This window comes from Globicephala melas, chromosome 11, assembly GCF_963455315.2.
Source record: "Globicephala melas chromosome 11, mGloMel1.2, whole genome shotgun sequence".
NCBI lineage: Eukaryota > Metazoa > Chordata > Mammalia > Artiodactyla > Delphinidae > Globicephala > Globicephala melas.
The window spans coordinates 56,693,148-56,706,976 of NC_083324.2; the positions used below are offsets into that span (position 1 = coordinate 56,693,148).

General features: G+C 39.8%; 1 protein-coding gene across 2 annotated transcripts in view; it reads left to right on the forward strand.

The window, feature by feature from the left end:
- NEK10 (NIMA related kinase 10) overlaps positions 1 to 13,829 on the forward strand; it is a 313,705-nt gene that overhangs the window by 163,224 nt on the left and 136,652 nt on the right. For both annotated transcript variants that reach the window (XM_060307961.1, XM_060307962.1), the window contains one exon: positions 13,417 to 13,630. In XM_060307961.1, coding sequence (XP_060163944.1) covers positions 13,417 to 13,630 — 214 coding nt within the window. The remainder of the gene's footprint in view (positions 1 to 13,416; positions 13,631 to 13,829) is intronic.

Sequence of the window (13,829 nt, forward strand, 5' to 3'; positions counted from 1 at the left end):
TGCCACAACTACTGAAGCCCACATGCCTAGAGCCTGAGCTCTGCAACAAGAGAAGCCACCGCAATGAGAAGCCTGCGCACCGCAATGAAGGGTAGCCCCTGCTCGCCGCAACTAGAGAAATCCCGCGCGAAGCAATGAAGACCCAACAACGAAGACCCAATGCAGCCAAAAATAAATAAATAAATAAATAATTTAAAAAATTAAGTTTCAAGAGAACTAGGGAACAAATACAATTTCCTGTTTTCTTACCTTAGCAGACTTTTAAATTGGGAGAATAACTTAGTAACCCTGAAGAGTTTGAGGCAGAAAATAAATATATTTTACTGCTCTGCTCAGTACCAGCATTACTATTTTTACCTTCCAGTACACTGTTAAGAGAATGTTATCTATTTACTTTTTAAAGTAAGAACTTGCTTTAAAGTAAAGGAAGGACATTTCCTTTTATGCACACAATATTCCCATTGCCTAAGTTTTCTCTGTCTGTGCTTGGTTGCATAAGCTGTCTGGCACTTTGTTTCAGAGGCAGTCATAAGGACTAAAGAAGTTAGTTTTGGCTAGTTCTAAGGACAAGTGGATCTTTGCATTTTCCATCCTATCTTCAACTCTTTGTTTCTTTTCTTTTTTTTTAAGATTTAATTTTATTTAATTTTGGCTGCGTTGGGTCTTCGTTGCTGCGCGTGGGCTTTCTCTAGTTGTGGTGAGCAGGTAGGGCTATTCTTCTTTGTGGTGCATGAGCTTCTCCTTGTGGTGGCTTCTCTTGCTGTGGAGCATGGGCCTTAGGCACGCAGGCTCAGTAGTTGTGGCACACGGGCTTAGTTGCTCCGCAACATGTGGGATATTCCCAGACCAGGGATCAAACCTGTGTCCTGTGCATTGGCATTCAGATTCCCCACTGCACCACTGGGGAAGTCCCACCTCTTTGTTTCTTAAAACATGAAATGAAGACAGTTGAACATTGTATCCCTTTACTTCTTTCATCTGGTTTCTCAGAGTAGAGTGGGGACGAAGTGGGTAGCATGAGTGGAATATCCCAGATTTTTTTTCTAAAACGTGATTTTATGCTTATTTGATTAGAGAATCATTAAAGCATTCAGTTGCTCTTAAGAATTTCTCTGAAATATCCAAGCAGGGAGGCATTTCACAGCAATGAGGATAAACTGGAACTTCTGGTAGGAGATATTCCTAAGATTCCAAAAGTGTATACCGAAATATTTTAGGTTATAGACAGGTAAATTCTTAGATGTTAGGCTTAGTTCATTTGTTCATTCATTTGTTCATTCATTCATTTGCTGAGTACCCATCAGGACCCAGATTCCATTTTACATGCAGAGGAGATCATGGTGAAGGAGACACAGGTCCCTCCGCTCAACAAGTTTGCAGTTTCCAGTGGTGAAACAGACCATTATGATACAATGGTTACAGTAGTTTTACGTATTGAAATATAGACAGTGCAATGAGAACATGTAAAAGGGGGACAGTGAGTCTGTCTAAGGGTGTCCAAGAAGTCTTCCTAATGGAGACTTGGAAAAGAGTGGTAAGCACATAAGGGATGTGGTTTGGGAAAGAGTAGATACAATCAGCAAAAACCAAATTCAAGCAGAGTGAATAAAATAACCAAGAAATGGGGCATAGGTGAGCCATGGGCTGTTTGGGAAAGAACAAGTAGGAGCATTTGGTGTGTTGCTGTGAGGGGAAGAGGGGGTGAGGCTGTGGAGGGAGGTAAGGGCTAGTTTAGGAGGAGCTTGTATCACATGCAGGGAGTTTTAATTTTGTCCTTTTGGGCCATGAGGGGATATTGAGGAATTCTGAGCAGAGGAGTGATGTCATCAGTTTTGGAATATTTTTCTGGTAGCAGTTTACAATATGGATCAGAGGTGGACAAGAGATGTGCGTGTCATTTAGGAGACTGTTTCAGTGGTCCAAGCAAGTGATGATGAAATAGGCCAATAGCCATGGGATTAGAGGGGAATGATACGGATTTTAGAAATATTTAGGAGGTAGAAGCCACAGGCTTTGGTGTTGGTTGAATGAGGGAGGAGGTGGAAGAGAAAGAAAATTGTGGATTTTCTTTTTAATTTATTGGGCACTTTACAGGGATGGCTTCATTTAATCACCATACCAGCTTGATGTAGTAGATACTATGATTATCCCATTTTACAGATTATAGTCCCAGGCTATCTGGGATTTAGAAGCTAAACCTTACCCAAGATCAGAGTTAATAAAGGGCGAGCCAGGATTTAACCCCCAACAATCAGACCCAGAGCCTGCAGGCCTAATTATGATGCTAAACTGCATCTCCCAGGTGGTTCCTTTTCTGATGATGGCAAACATAGGAAGGGGAGTAGCTTTGGGAGAGGAGGAGATGACTAAATGCCAGAACAGAGGCCATTCTGGATTCCATTTACCATAATATATAACTGTATAATTTGTAAAACTAGCTTACATTGCTTTATTATTTAAAAAAATAAAAAGCTCAGCTGATAATTCAACTGACAGTACCTTGAATCAATTTAAATATCTGCAGACTAAGAATTTAGAACTTAGAATTCAGACTAAGACTTTAGAATATCTGCACTAATGAAAAGGGTTTTTGTAGTCATAATCAACACTTGGTCAACTGAGCATTTTTATCTGCTTTAATCCCTTTTGCTAATTAAGTGAACGTGAGGAACCAGATTTAATTAAAAGTGAAGTTGAACACTTAGCTTCTTTTGTGATTATAAGTGAAAGTAAGAAACTTGAATACAGTATTCAAGGTCATGAAATTCTTAATAATTTTATCTTTGAATTTGTGTTTTAGAAGTGAAGTCTGATGGGACAAGGAGCATGTGTGTTGGGGGCTTGGACCCTAGTGTACATGTGGTCCCTCCAGCTCCCTGGCTTAAGTTCTCAGCCACCTGATTCCAGCCCTCTGGGCCTCTGCCTGGCCTCCAGCTCCACCTTCCTGTCCCTGTCCCATTGCTGCTGCCCTCTACCTGGTATGGTGATTGGGTGTGTCAGCAAAGGAGGACTGTGTTCCACCTTTATGCTTCACCCCCCATAGGATATGGAGGCAGGCAAGGAGATGGTCAGGGTAGAGTAGGTGCCCTGTTGTATCTGCGGTAGGGCAAAGAAGAGGCCATCCCTGACCAGGCTGGTGGCACCCTGGCTTGTTTGGAGGGTGATTCAGTGGGGGCCTCTTGCTGGCCTCTAATCCAGGTACCAATTGCATCCTGCTGTCATGGAGGTTGCAATATCTTGGGGGGTTTCTTATCTACCATCAACTGGGATGCTGGACTATGGGAAGGGGAGATTGACTTCCTCACTCCCTGCTGGGGCCTCACAATTATGTGGGACACCCCCCAAATTATGTAGTTGGCCCTGTCTCCTCAATCTCTTGCCTTATTTTGTATATAATAAATGCATAGACTGAACTTTGTTAAGTAAGAATTCAGCAAATATGTCTGTCATAACCATAGTGCAAGCCCCCTTTGTTAGAACTTGAAAAAAAAAATAGCATAAAGATAAAGCAGGAAATGATAATGACTTAAAATTTGATTAAGACGTGCATATTATACTCATGGTTATTAAAGTCAAGAAAGGAGAGAGAGATCAAAGTCGCAGATTAGGAGGATGCTGGGCTCACCTCCCCTCAACCAAACAACAGCTCTTGTTGAAATCAACCTGGGGACAAGCAGAACAGCTCTTCTGCAACCAAGGCTGTAAAGAAAGATCCACACGGAGTCCAGTAGGAAGGGAGAATGATGTGGTCGGGACCTTCACCCTTAGCAGGGACACAGGAGAGGAGGGGACATCACAGGCTCAGGGATCCTTCCTGGGGAGTGAGGGATTCCAGCCACACATTGGACACACCAGCCCTGGGATACAACACTGGGAAGACAAGCCCCTTAGCTGGTTTGAAACCCAGTGGGGCTTACCGAAGGGCTGTAAGAAACTGGGCCTCTGCTGTTGAAGAGCACACAGACTTGCTTGCTCCCAGTCAAAGTGTGGAGGCAGTACATTGAAAACTGCCAGGGGCTCTGACCAGCTAGCCAGGGCTACTGCATCACACCCCCCGCCCACCCCTCACCTGGCTCCTGCTGTAGCCCCTCTTGCTCCAGCACTGCTCTCCACTAAGGCAGAGTGTGCCACTAACTACAAGAGTTTGCACACTTGTAGGGAACAGAGCTGGCTTGGATCCCAGCCCTGCCTCTGACCAGGGCATAGGCAGCCATTGCCAGCACATGTGTCCCTGTGCACTCTTGGGAGGGAGCAAACTCAGCTCAGTAGTGTGATACCAACCCCTCCAGCCACAACCCAGCCTCTAGCCAAGCAAGCACATCAGGGATAAAGTGAAATCAGAAAAGAAGTACAGCCTTAAGCCCTCAGGCCCTGAATCTATACCCCAAACCAAGGCTGAGACTGCCATCACACCTGGAAGAAACCCAAATTCTTCAGGGCTCCTGCTCCAGCCCCTGTGGTTCTGACCGCACCATTGACAGGGTGGTGATGGCCACTGACTGAGCAGAGGAGAAGCCCTAGCTTGTACCTGGCTCTGGACAAGAAGCCCTAGCTTGCACCTTCTCTGCACAAGAAGCCTGTGTGCAAGCACAGGTCACTATCCACACCTCCCCTCCCAGGAAACTGTGCAGCCTGCCACTGCCAGGGTCCTGTGATCCAGGGACAACTTCCCCAGGAGAACGCATGGTGTGCCTCAGGCTGTTGCAACATCATGCTGGCCTCTGCTGCCACAGGTTCGCCCTCCATTTCGTACCCATCCCTACCCCCTGGCCTGAGTGAACCAGAGCCCCATAATCAGCTGCTACTTTAAACCCGTTCTGTGTGGTGGGAACAGACACGCTCAGGCAACTTATATGCAGAGGCAGGGTCAAATCCAAAGCCGAACCCCAAGAGCTGTGTGAACAAAGCAGAGAAAGGGAAATTTCTCCCAGCAGCCTCAGGAGCAGTGGAATAAATCTCCACAGCCAACTTGATATACTCTGCATCACTGGAATACGTGAATAGACAAGAAATAATCCCAAATTTGAGGTGGTGGACTTTAAGAGCAATTGTAGACTTGGGGTTTGCTTTCTGTATATAATTTCTTTCTGGTTTTATGTTTATCTTAGTTTAGTATTTAGAGTTTATTATCATGGGTAGATTTGTTTACTGACTTAGTGGCTCTCTTCCTTTATGTTTTCTTTTTTTTAAATTTATATATATATAGATTTTTTTCCTTTTTCTCTTTTTGTGAGTGTGTATGTGTATGCTTCTTTGTGTGATTTTGTCTGTATAGCTTTGCTTTTACCATTTGTCCTAGGGTTCTGTCTGTCCGTTTTTTTTTTTTTTTTCTTTTTTAGTATAGTTTTTCATGCTTGTTATCATTGGTGGATTTGTTTTTTGCTTTGGTTGCTCTCCTCTTTCTTTCTTTCTTTCTTTTCTTTTTTTATTACTTTTTATTTTTTTAATTATTAATATTTTTTTAATTTTTTTATTTTAATAACTGTATTTTATTTATTTTTCTTTCTTTCTTTCCTTTTTCTCCCATTTCTTCTGAGCCGTGTGGCTGACAGGATCTTATTGCTCCGGCTGGGTGTCAGGCCTGTGCCTCTGAGGTGGGAGAGCTGAGTTCAGGACATTGGTCCACCAGAGGCTTCCCAGCTCCACATAATATCAAACAGTGAAAGCTCTCCCAAAGATCTCCATGTAAATGCTAAGACCCAGCTTCACTCAAGAATCCACAAGCTACAGTGCTGGACACCCTATGCCAAACAACTAGCAAGAAGGGAACACATCCCCACCCATTAGCAGAGAGGCTGCCTAAAATCATAATAAAGTCACAGGAACCCCAAAACACACCACTGGACATGGTCCTGCCCAACAGAAAGACAAGATACAGCCTCATGCACCAGAATACAGGCACCAGTCCCCTTCAACAGGAAGCCTATACAACCCACTGAACCAAACTTAGCCACTGGGAGCAGACAGCAAAAACAACAGGAATTACAAACGTACAGCCTGTGAAAAGGAGATCCCAAACACAGTAAGAAAAGCAAAATGAGAAGACAGAGAAACACATAGCAGATGAAGGAGCAAGGTAAAAACCCACGAGACCAAACAAATGAAGAGGAAATAGGCAGTCTACTTGAAAAAGAATTCAGGGTAATGATGGTAAAGATGATCTAAAATCTTGGAAGTACAATGGAGAAAATACAGGAAACATTTAACAATGACCTAGAAGAACTAAAGAGCAAACAAACAATGATGAAGAACACAATAAATAAATTAAATTTTTTTAGAAGGAATGAGTAGCAGAATAACTGAGACAGAAGAACAAATAAGTGACATGCAAGATAAAATAGTGGAAATAAGTACTGCAGAGCAGAATAAAGAAAAAAGAATGAAAAGATTTGAGGATAGTCTTAGAGATCTCTGGGACAACATTAAATGTACCAACATTCAAATTATAGGGGTCCCAGAAGAAGAAGAGAAAAAGAAAGGGACTGAGAAAATATTTGAAGAGATTATAGTTGAACACTTCCCTAATATGGGAAAGGAAATGTCAAGTCCAAGAAGTGCAGGGAATCCCATACAGGATAAATCCAAGGAGAAACATGCCAAGACACTTATTAATCAAACTATCAAGAATTAAATACAAAGAAAAAATATTAAAAGCAACAAGGGAAAAACAACAAATAACATACAAGGGGATCCCCATATGGTTAACAGCTGATCTTTCAGCAGAAACTCTGCAAGCCAGAAGGGACTGGCAAGACATATTTAAAGTGAAGAAAGGGAAGAACCTACAACAAAGATTACTCTACCCAGCAAGCATCTCATGCAGTTTTAATGGAGAAATTAACACCTTTACAGACAAACAAAAGCTGACAGAATTCAGCACCACGAAACCAGCTTTACAACTTTAGCTTTACAAATGCTAAGGGAACTTCTCTAGGTGGGAAACACAAGAGGAGGAAGAGGCCTACAATAACAAACACAAAGCAATTAAGAAAATGGTAATAGGAACATACATATTGAAAACTACATAAATGTAAATGTATTAAATGCTCCAACCAAAAGACATAGACTGGCTGAATGCATACAAAAAGAAGACCCATATACATGATGTCTACAAGAGACCCACTTCAGACTTAGGGACACATACAGACTGAAAGTGAGGGGATGGAAAAAGATATTCCATGCAAATGGAAACCAAAAGAAAGCTGGAGTAACAATACTCATATCAGACAAAATAGATTTTAAAATAAAGACTATTAGAAGAGACAAAGAAGGATACTACATAGTGATCAAGGGATCAATCCAAGAAGAAGATATAGCAATTATAAATATATATGCCCCCACATCGGAGCACCTCAATACATAAGGCAAATGCTAACAATCATAAAACGGGAAACCGACAGAAACACAATCATAGTAGGGGACTTTAACACCCCATTTTCACCAATGGACAGATCATCCAAAATGAAAATAAATAAGAAAACACAAGCTTTAAATGATACATTACACAAGATGCACTTAATTGATGTTTATAGGACATTCCATCCAAAAATAACACAATACACTTTCTTCTCAAGTGCTCAAGGAATGTTCTCCAAGATAGATCATATCTTGGGTCACAGATCAAGCCTTTGTAAATTTAAGAAAATTGAAATTGTGTCAAGTATCTATTCCAACCACAACGCTATGAGCCTAGATACAAATTACAGGAAAAAAATCTATAAAATACAAACAGATGGAGGCTAAACCATACACTACTAAATAACCAATAAATTACTGAAGAAATCAAAGAGGAAATTGAGAGATACCTAGAAACAAATGACAATGAAAACCTGATGACCCAAAACCTATGGGATGCAGCAAAAGCAGTTATAAGAGGGAAGTTTATAGCAATATGATCCTACTCCAGAAACAAGAAACCTCTCAAGTAAACAACCAAACCTTACACCTAAAGCAACAAGAAGAACAGAAAAACCCTAAAGTTAGCAGAAGGAAAGAAATAGACATCAGATCAGAAATAAATGGAAAATAAATGAAGGAAATGATAGCAAAGATCAATAAAACTAAAAGCTGGTTCTTTGAGAAGATAAACACAATTGATAAACCATTAGCCAGTCTCATCAAGAAAAAACCAGAGAAAACTCAAATCAATAGAATTAGAAATGAAAAAGGAGAAGTAACAAATGACACTGCAGAAATAAAAAAGATCATGAGATATTACTACAAGCAACTCTAAGCCAATAAAATGGACAATCTGGAAGAAATGGACAAATTCTTAGAAGTGCACAACCTGCCAAGACTGAATCAGGAAGAAATAGAAAATATGAACAGACCAATCACAAGCACTGAAATTGAAACTGTGATTAAAAATCTTCCAACAAACAAAAGCCCAGGACCAGATGGCTTCACAGGCGAATTCTATCAGACATTTAGAGAAGAGCTAATACCTATCCTTCTCAAACTCTTCCAAAATATAGCAGAGGGAGGAACACTCCCAAACTCATTCTACAAGGCCACCATCACCCTGATACCAAAACCAGACAAAGATGTCACAAAGAAAGAAAATTACAGGCCAGTATCACTGATGAACGTAGATGCAGAAATCCTCAACAAAATACTAGAAAACAGTATCCAACTGCACATTAACAGGAGCATACACCATGATCAAGTGGAGTTTATCCCAGGAATGCAAGGATTCTTCAATATATGCAAATCAATCAATGTGGTAAGCCATATTAATAAATTGAAGGATAAAAACCATATTATCATCTCAATAGATGCAGTAAAGCTCTTGACAAAATTCAACACCCATTTATGATAAAAACCCTCCAGAGAGCAGGCATAGAGGGAACTTACCTCAACATAATAAAGGCCATATATGACAAACCCACAGACAACATCTTTCTCAATGGTGAATAACTGAAACCATTTCCTCTAAGATCAGGAACAAGACAAGGTTGTCCACTCTCACCACTATTATTCAACATATTTTTGGACGTTTTAGCCACAGCAATCAGAGAAGAAAAAGAAATAAAAGGAATCCAAATCAAAAAGAAGTAAAGCTGTCACTGTTTGCAGATGACATGATACTATATAGAGAGAATCCTAAAGATGCTACCAGAAAACTACTAGAGCTAATCAATGAATTTGGTAAAGTAGCAGGATACAAAATTAATGCACAGAAATCTTTTGCATTCCTATTCACTAATGATGAAAAATCTGAAAGAGAAGTTAAGGAAGCACTCCCATTTACCACTGCAACAAAAATAATAAAATACCTAGGGATAAACCTACCTTCAGAGACAAAAGTCCTGTATGCAGAAAACTATAAGACACTGATGGAAGAAATTAAAGATGATACAAATAGATGGAGAGATATACCATGTTCTTGGATTGGAAGAATCAATATTGTGAAAATGACTATACTACCCAAAGCAATCTATGGATTCAATGCAGTCCCTATCAAATTACCAATGGCATTTTTCACAGAACTAGAACAAAACATTTCACAATTTCTATGGAAATACAAAAGACCCCGAATAGCCAAAGCAATCTTGAGAAAGAAAGATGGAGCTGGAGGATTCAGGCTCCCGGACTTCAGACTATACTATAAAGCTACAGTAATCAAGACATTATGGTACTGACAAAAAAAACAGAAATATAGATCAATGGAACAGGATAGAAAGCCCAGAGATAAACCCCCACAATATGTTCACCTTATCTTTGATAAAGGAGGCAAGAGTATACAATGGAGAAAAGACAGCCTCTTCAATAAGTGGTGCTGGGAAAACTGGACAGCTACATGTAAAATAATGAAATTAGAACATTTCCTAACACCATACAGAAAAATAAACTCAAAATGGATTAAAAAACCTTAATGTCAGGCCAGACACTTTAAAACTCGTAGAGAAAAGCATAGGCAGAACAGTCTATGATGTAAATCACAGCAAGATCTTCTTTGACCCACCTCCTAGAGAAATGGAAATAAAAACAAAAATAAACAAATGGGACCTAATGAAACTTAAAAGCTTTTGCACAGCAAAGGAAACAATAAACAAGACAAAACGACAACCCTCAGAATGGGAGAAAATATTTGCAAATGAAGCAACTGACAGGGTTTAATCTCCAAAATATACAAGCAGCTCATGCAGTTCAATATCAAAAAACAAACAACCCAATCCAAAAATGGGCAAAAGTCCTGAATAGACATTTCTCCAAAGAAGATATACAGATTGCCAACAAACACATGAAATAATGCTCAACATCACTAATCATTAGAGAAATGCAAATCAAAACTACAATGATGTTTCACCTCACACCAGTCTGAATGGCCATAATCAAAAAATCTACAAATAATAAATGCTGGAGAGGGTGTGGAGAAAAGGGAACCGTCTTGCACTGTTGGTGGGAATGTAAATTGATACAGCCAGTATGGAGAACAGTATGGAGGTTCCTTAAAAAACTGAAAATAGAACTACCATATGACCCAGCAATCCCGCTACTGGGCACATACCCTGAAAAAACCATAGTTCAAAAAGTGTCATGTGCCACAATGTTCATTGCAGCTCTATTTACAATAGCCAGGACATGGAAGCAACCTAAGTTGCTTCCATCAACAGATGAATGGATAAAGAAGATGTGGTACATATATACAATGGAATATTACTCAGCCATAAAAAGAAACGAAATTGAGTTATTTTTAATGAGGTGGATGGACCTAGAGTATGTCATACAGAGCGGAGTAAGTTAGAAAGAGAAGAACAAATACCATATACTAACACATATGTATGGAATCTAAAAGAAAAATGGTTTTGAAGAACCTAGGCACAGGACAGGAATAAAGACACAGATGTAAAGAATGGACTTGAGGACACGGGGAAGGGGAAGTGTAAGCTGGGATGAAGTGAGAGAGTGACATGGACATAGATACCCTACCAAATGTAAAATAGATAGCTACTGGGAAGCAGCCATATGGCACAGGGATTTCAGCTCGGTTCTTTGTGACCACCTAGAGGGGTGGGTTATGGAGGGTGGTGGGAAGGAGATGCAAGAGGGAGGAGATATGGGGATATAAGTATATATATATGTAAAGCTGATTCACTTTGTTATAAAGCAGAAACTAACACACCATTGTAAGGCAATTATACTCCAATAAAGAAAAAGAGAATAAAAAGAAAAAAAATAAAATAAAGGCAGCAAGAGAAAAACAGTCAGTTACAGGGAACTTCCATAAGGCTTTCAGCTGATTTTTCTGCAGAAACATTGCAGGCCACAGGGAGTGGTATGATATATTTAACGTACTGAAAAGAAAAAGCAAAACAAAAACAAAAACCCTAGCCCTACCACCTAGGATACCAGCAGGGTTATCATTAGATTGTCTCTAAAATCAGGTACAAGGATGCCCACTCTCACCATTTCTACCATTTCTAGGTAACATAGTACTGGAATTCCTAGGCACAGCAGTCAGACAAGAAAAAGAAATAAAAGGCATCCAAATTGGAAGGGAAAAAGTAAAATTGTCACTATTTGCAGATGACATGATACTATATATATAAAACCCTAAGTTCTCCACCAAAAAACTATTAGAACTACTAAGTGATTCAGTAAATCAGGATACAACATTATTATATGGAAATCTGTTGATTTTTAAACAACATATAATAATGAATTCTCAGAAAGAGAATGTAAGAAAATAATGCCATTTATGGTTGCTTCACAAAGAATAAAATACATAGGAATTATCTCAGCCATATAAAAGAATGAAATTTTGCCATTTGCAACTACATGGATGGACTTAGAGGGTATCATGCTAATTGAACTAAGTCAGACAGAGAAAGAAAAATACTGTATCTTATCACATATATTAATCTAAAAAGTAAAACAAATGAATGAATATAACAAAATAGGACAGACACATAGATACAGTGAACAAACCAGTGGGTAGAGGGGTTGGGGGAGAGGCAAGATAAGGGAAGGGGATTAAGAGGTACACTACTAGATATGAAATAGATATAAGGATATATTGTACAGCACAGGGACTATAGCCAATATTTTATAATAACTTTAAATGGAATACAATCTATAAAAATATTCAATCACTATGTTGTATACCTGAAACTACTCTAACATTGTAAATCATCTACAATTTAGAATAAAGGAAAAATAAATAAATGCAAAGAAAACTCAAGGACAAATAATTAGAAAAATAACAAGTTAGAGTATTATTTTCACTTCTGTTATTAATAGTAATTGTGAGTAATAATTCTTGAGTCTTGCCTGGAGACATTAGTATAGTTGAAAGTTGCATTAACTTTGGGTTGCTAAATCAAATACAAGATGTGAAAATTAGATATTTTAGTCAAAGTCTAAATAAGTTAAATTTTATTGAGAAGTACACATAACTTCATTGAAATTAGAGCTTTTGAATTAAAAAGATAGACAAATATTGTAGTGAGGACCAGAATGTTTTAAATTATGCTAACCAGTGATCTTGATAATTGGTTACACAAGCATCTAGAATAGCCTTCTCTTAGTGTTTAGCTGTGACAGAAACAATGCTCCCTTTAGCAGGCTGATTGATATTTCCTACTGCCAAAATTCGAGAATTTTTTTTTTTTTTTTTTTTGCGGTACGCAGGCCTCTCACTGTTGTGGCCTCTCCCGTAGCGGAGCACAGGCTCAGCGGCCATGGCTCACGGGCCTAGCCACTCCGCGGCATGTGAGATCTTCCCGGACCGGGGCACGAACCCATGTCCCCTGCATCGGCAGGTGGACTCTCAACCACTGCGCCACCAGGGAAGCCCCGAGAAAATTTTTAGCATGTGATTTGTCAAATTATCTACTGTTAAAAATTATGAAGCACACCTTAAACCTCTAAGTAACTGGGTTGAATTTTATTTTTATGACATCATGCTTTATAAGACTCTCACTAATCAAAGTTGTTGACATTGCCCCTATACAGCTGGAAAAGGCCAAAATGTTGTTATCTGCCCACCCCCCAAGAATCCTGCCTTCCTTTTGGTGCATCAGATGTGATCATCAGGGCCTATATTATTGGGATCATTCTTTGTTTAACTGGCCAATGAGTTGGAGTGGTTTTAGAAAATAACCACTTACACAAGAAGACGCAGACCCCACCTGCCCATCCTGAGACTGGGAGCAGCTTCCTGTGCAGCCTGTAACCCTTGCCCACCAGCCTAGCTGCAAAGAGAACAGTGCTGCTCCCTCTCCTCCCCAAACTTTCCAAATGCCTTTTGAGAGGTCTTCGATGCAAAGCTATGCTTGATGTCCACCTTGCCCGGGTTCTCTTGGGTGCAAACATCATGGGGGACACACAGCAGAATTTAAACTTGGCCCTTCTCACCCCGTGGCCTGGTCCCGATTTTGACTAGAGGGCTGTAATTAGGTTATCTTCCCTTAGATGCCTCACTCCTGATGCAGAAACCCGCCCAGATATTGTAGAAGTCAGCTCCATGATATCAGATGTCATGATGAAGTATGTAGATAATTTATCCGCATCCCAGCTGACCTTGGAGAAGAAGCTGGAACGGGAACGGAGACACACACAGAGGTATTTTATGGAAGCCAACCGGAACACAGTCATGTGTCAGCACGAGCCGGCTCTTCTCTCTCAAGTAAGTGGAAATCTTTCAGTCTCTTCAGGATGCATTCTGATGGACTCTCTGAGGCTGTTCTTGCTTGTGTTGAGGAAAATTCATCTTAAGTTAGAAAAATATTAATTGCTACATGTGATATTTACTACTATAGAGATACATATTTGCACCCATTTTGATCTTATAGAAAATTAAGTCAATATAATTGACGTTCCAAAGA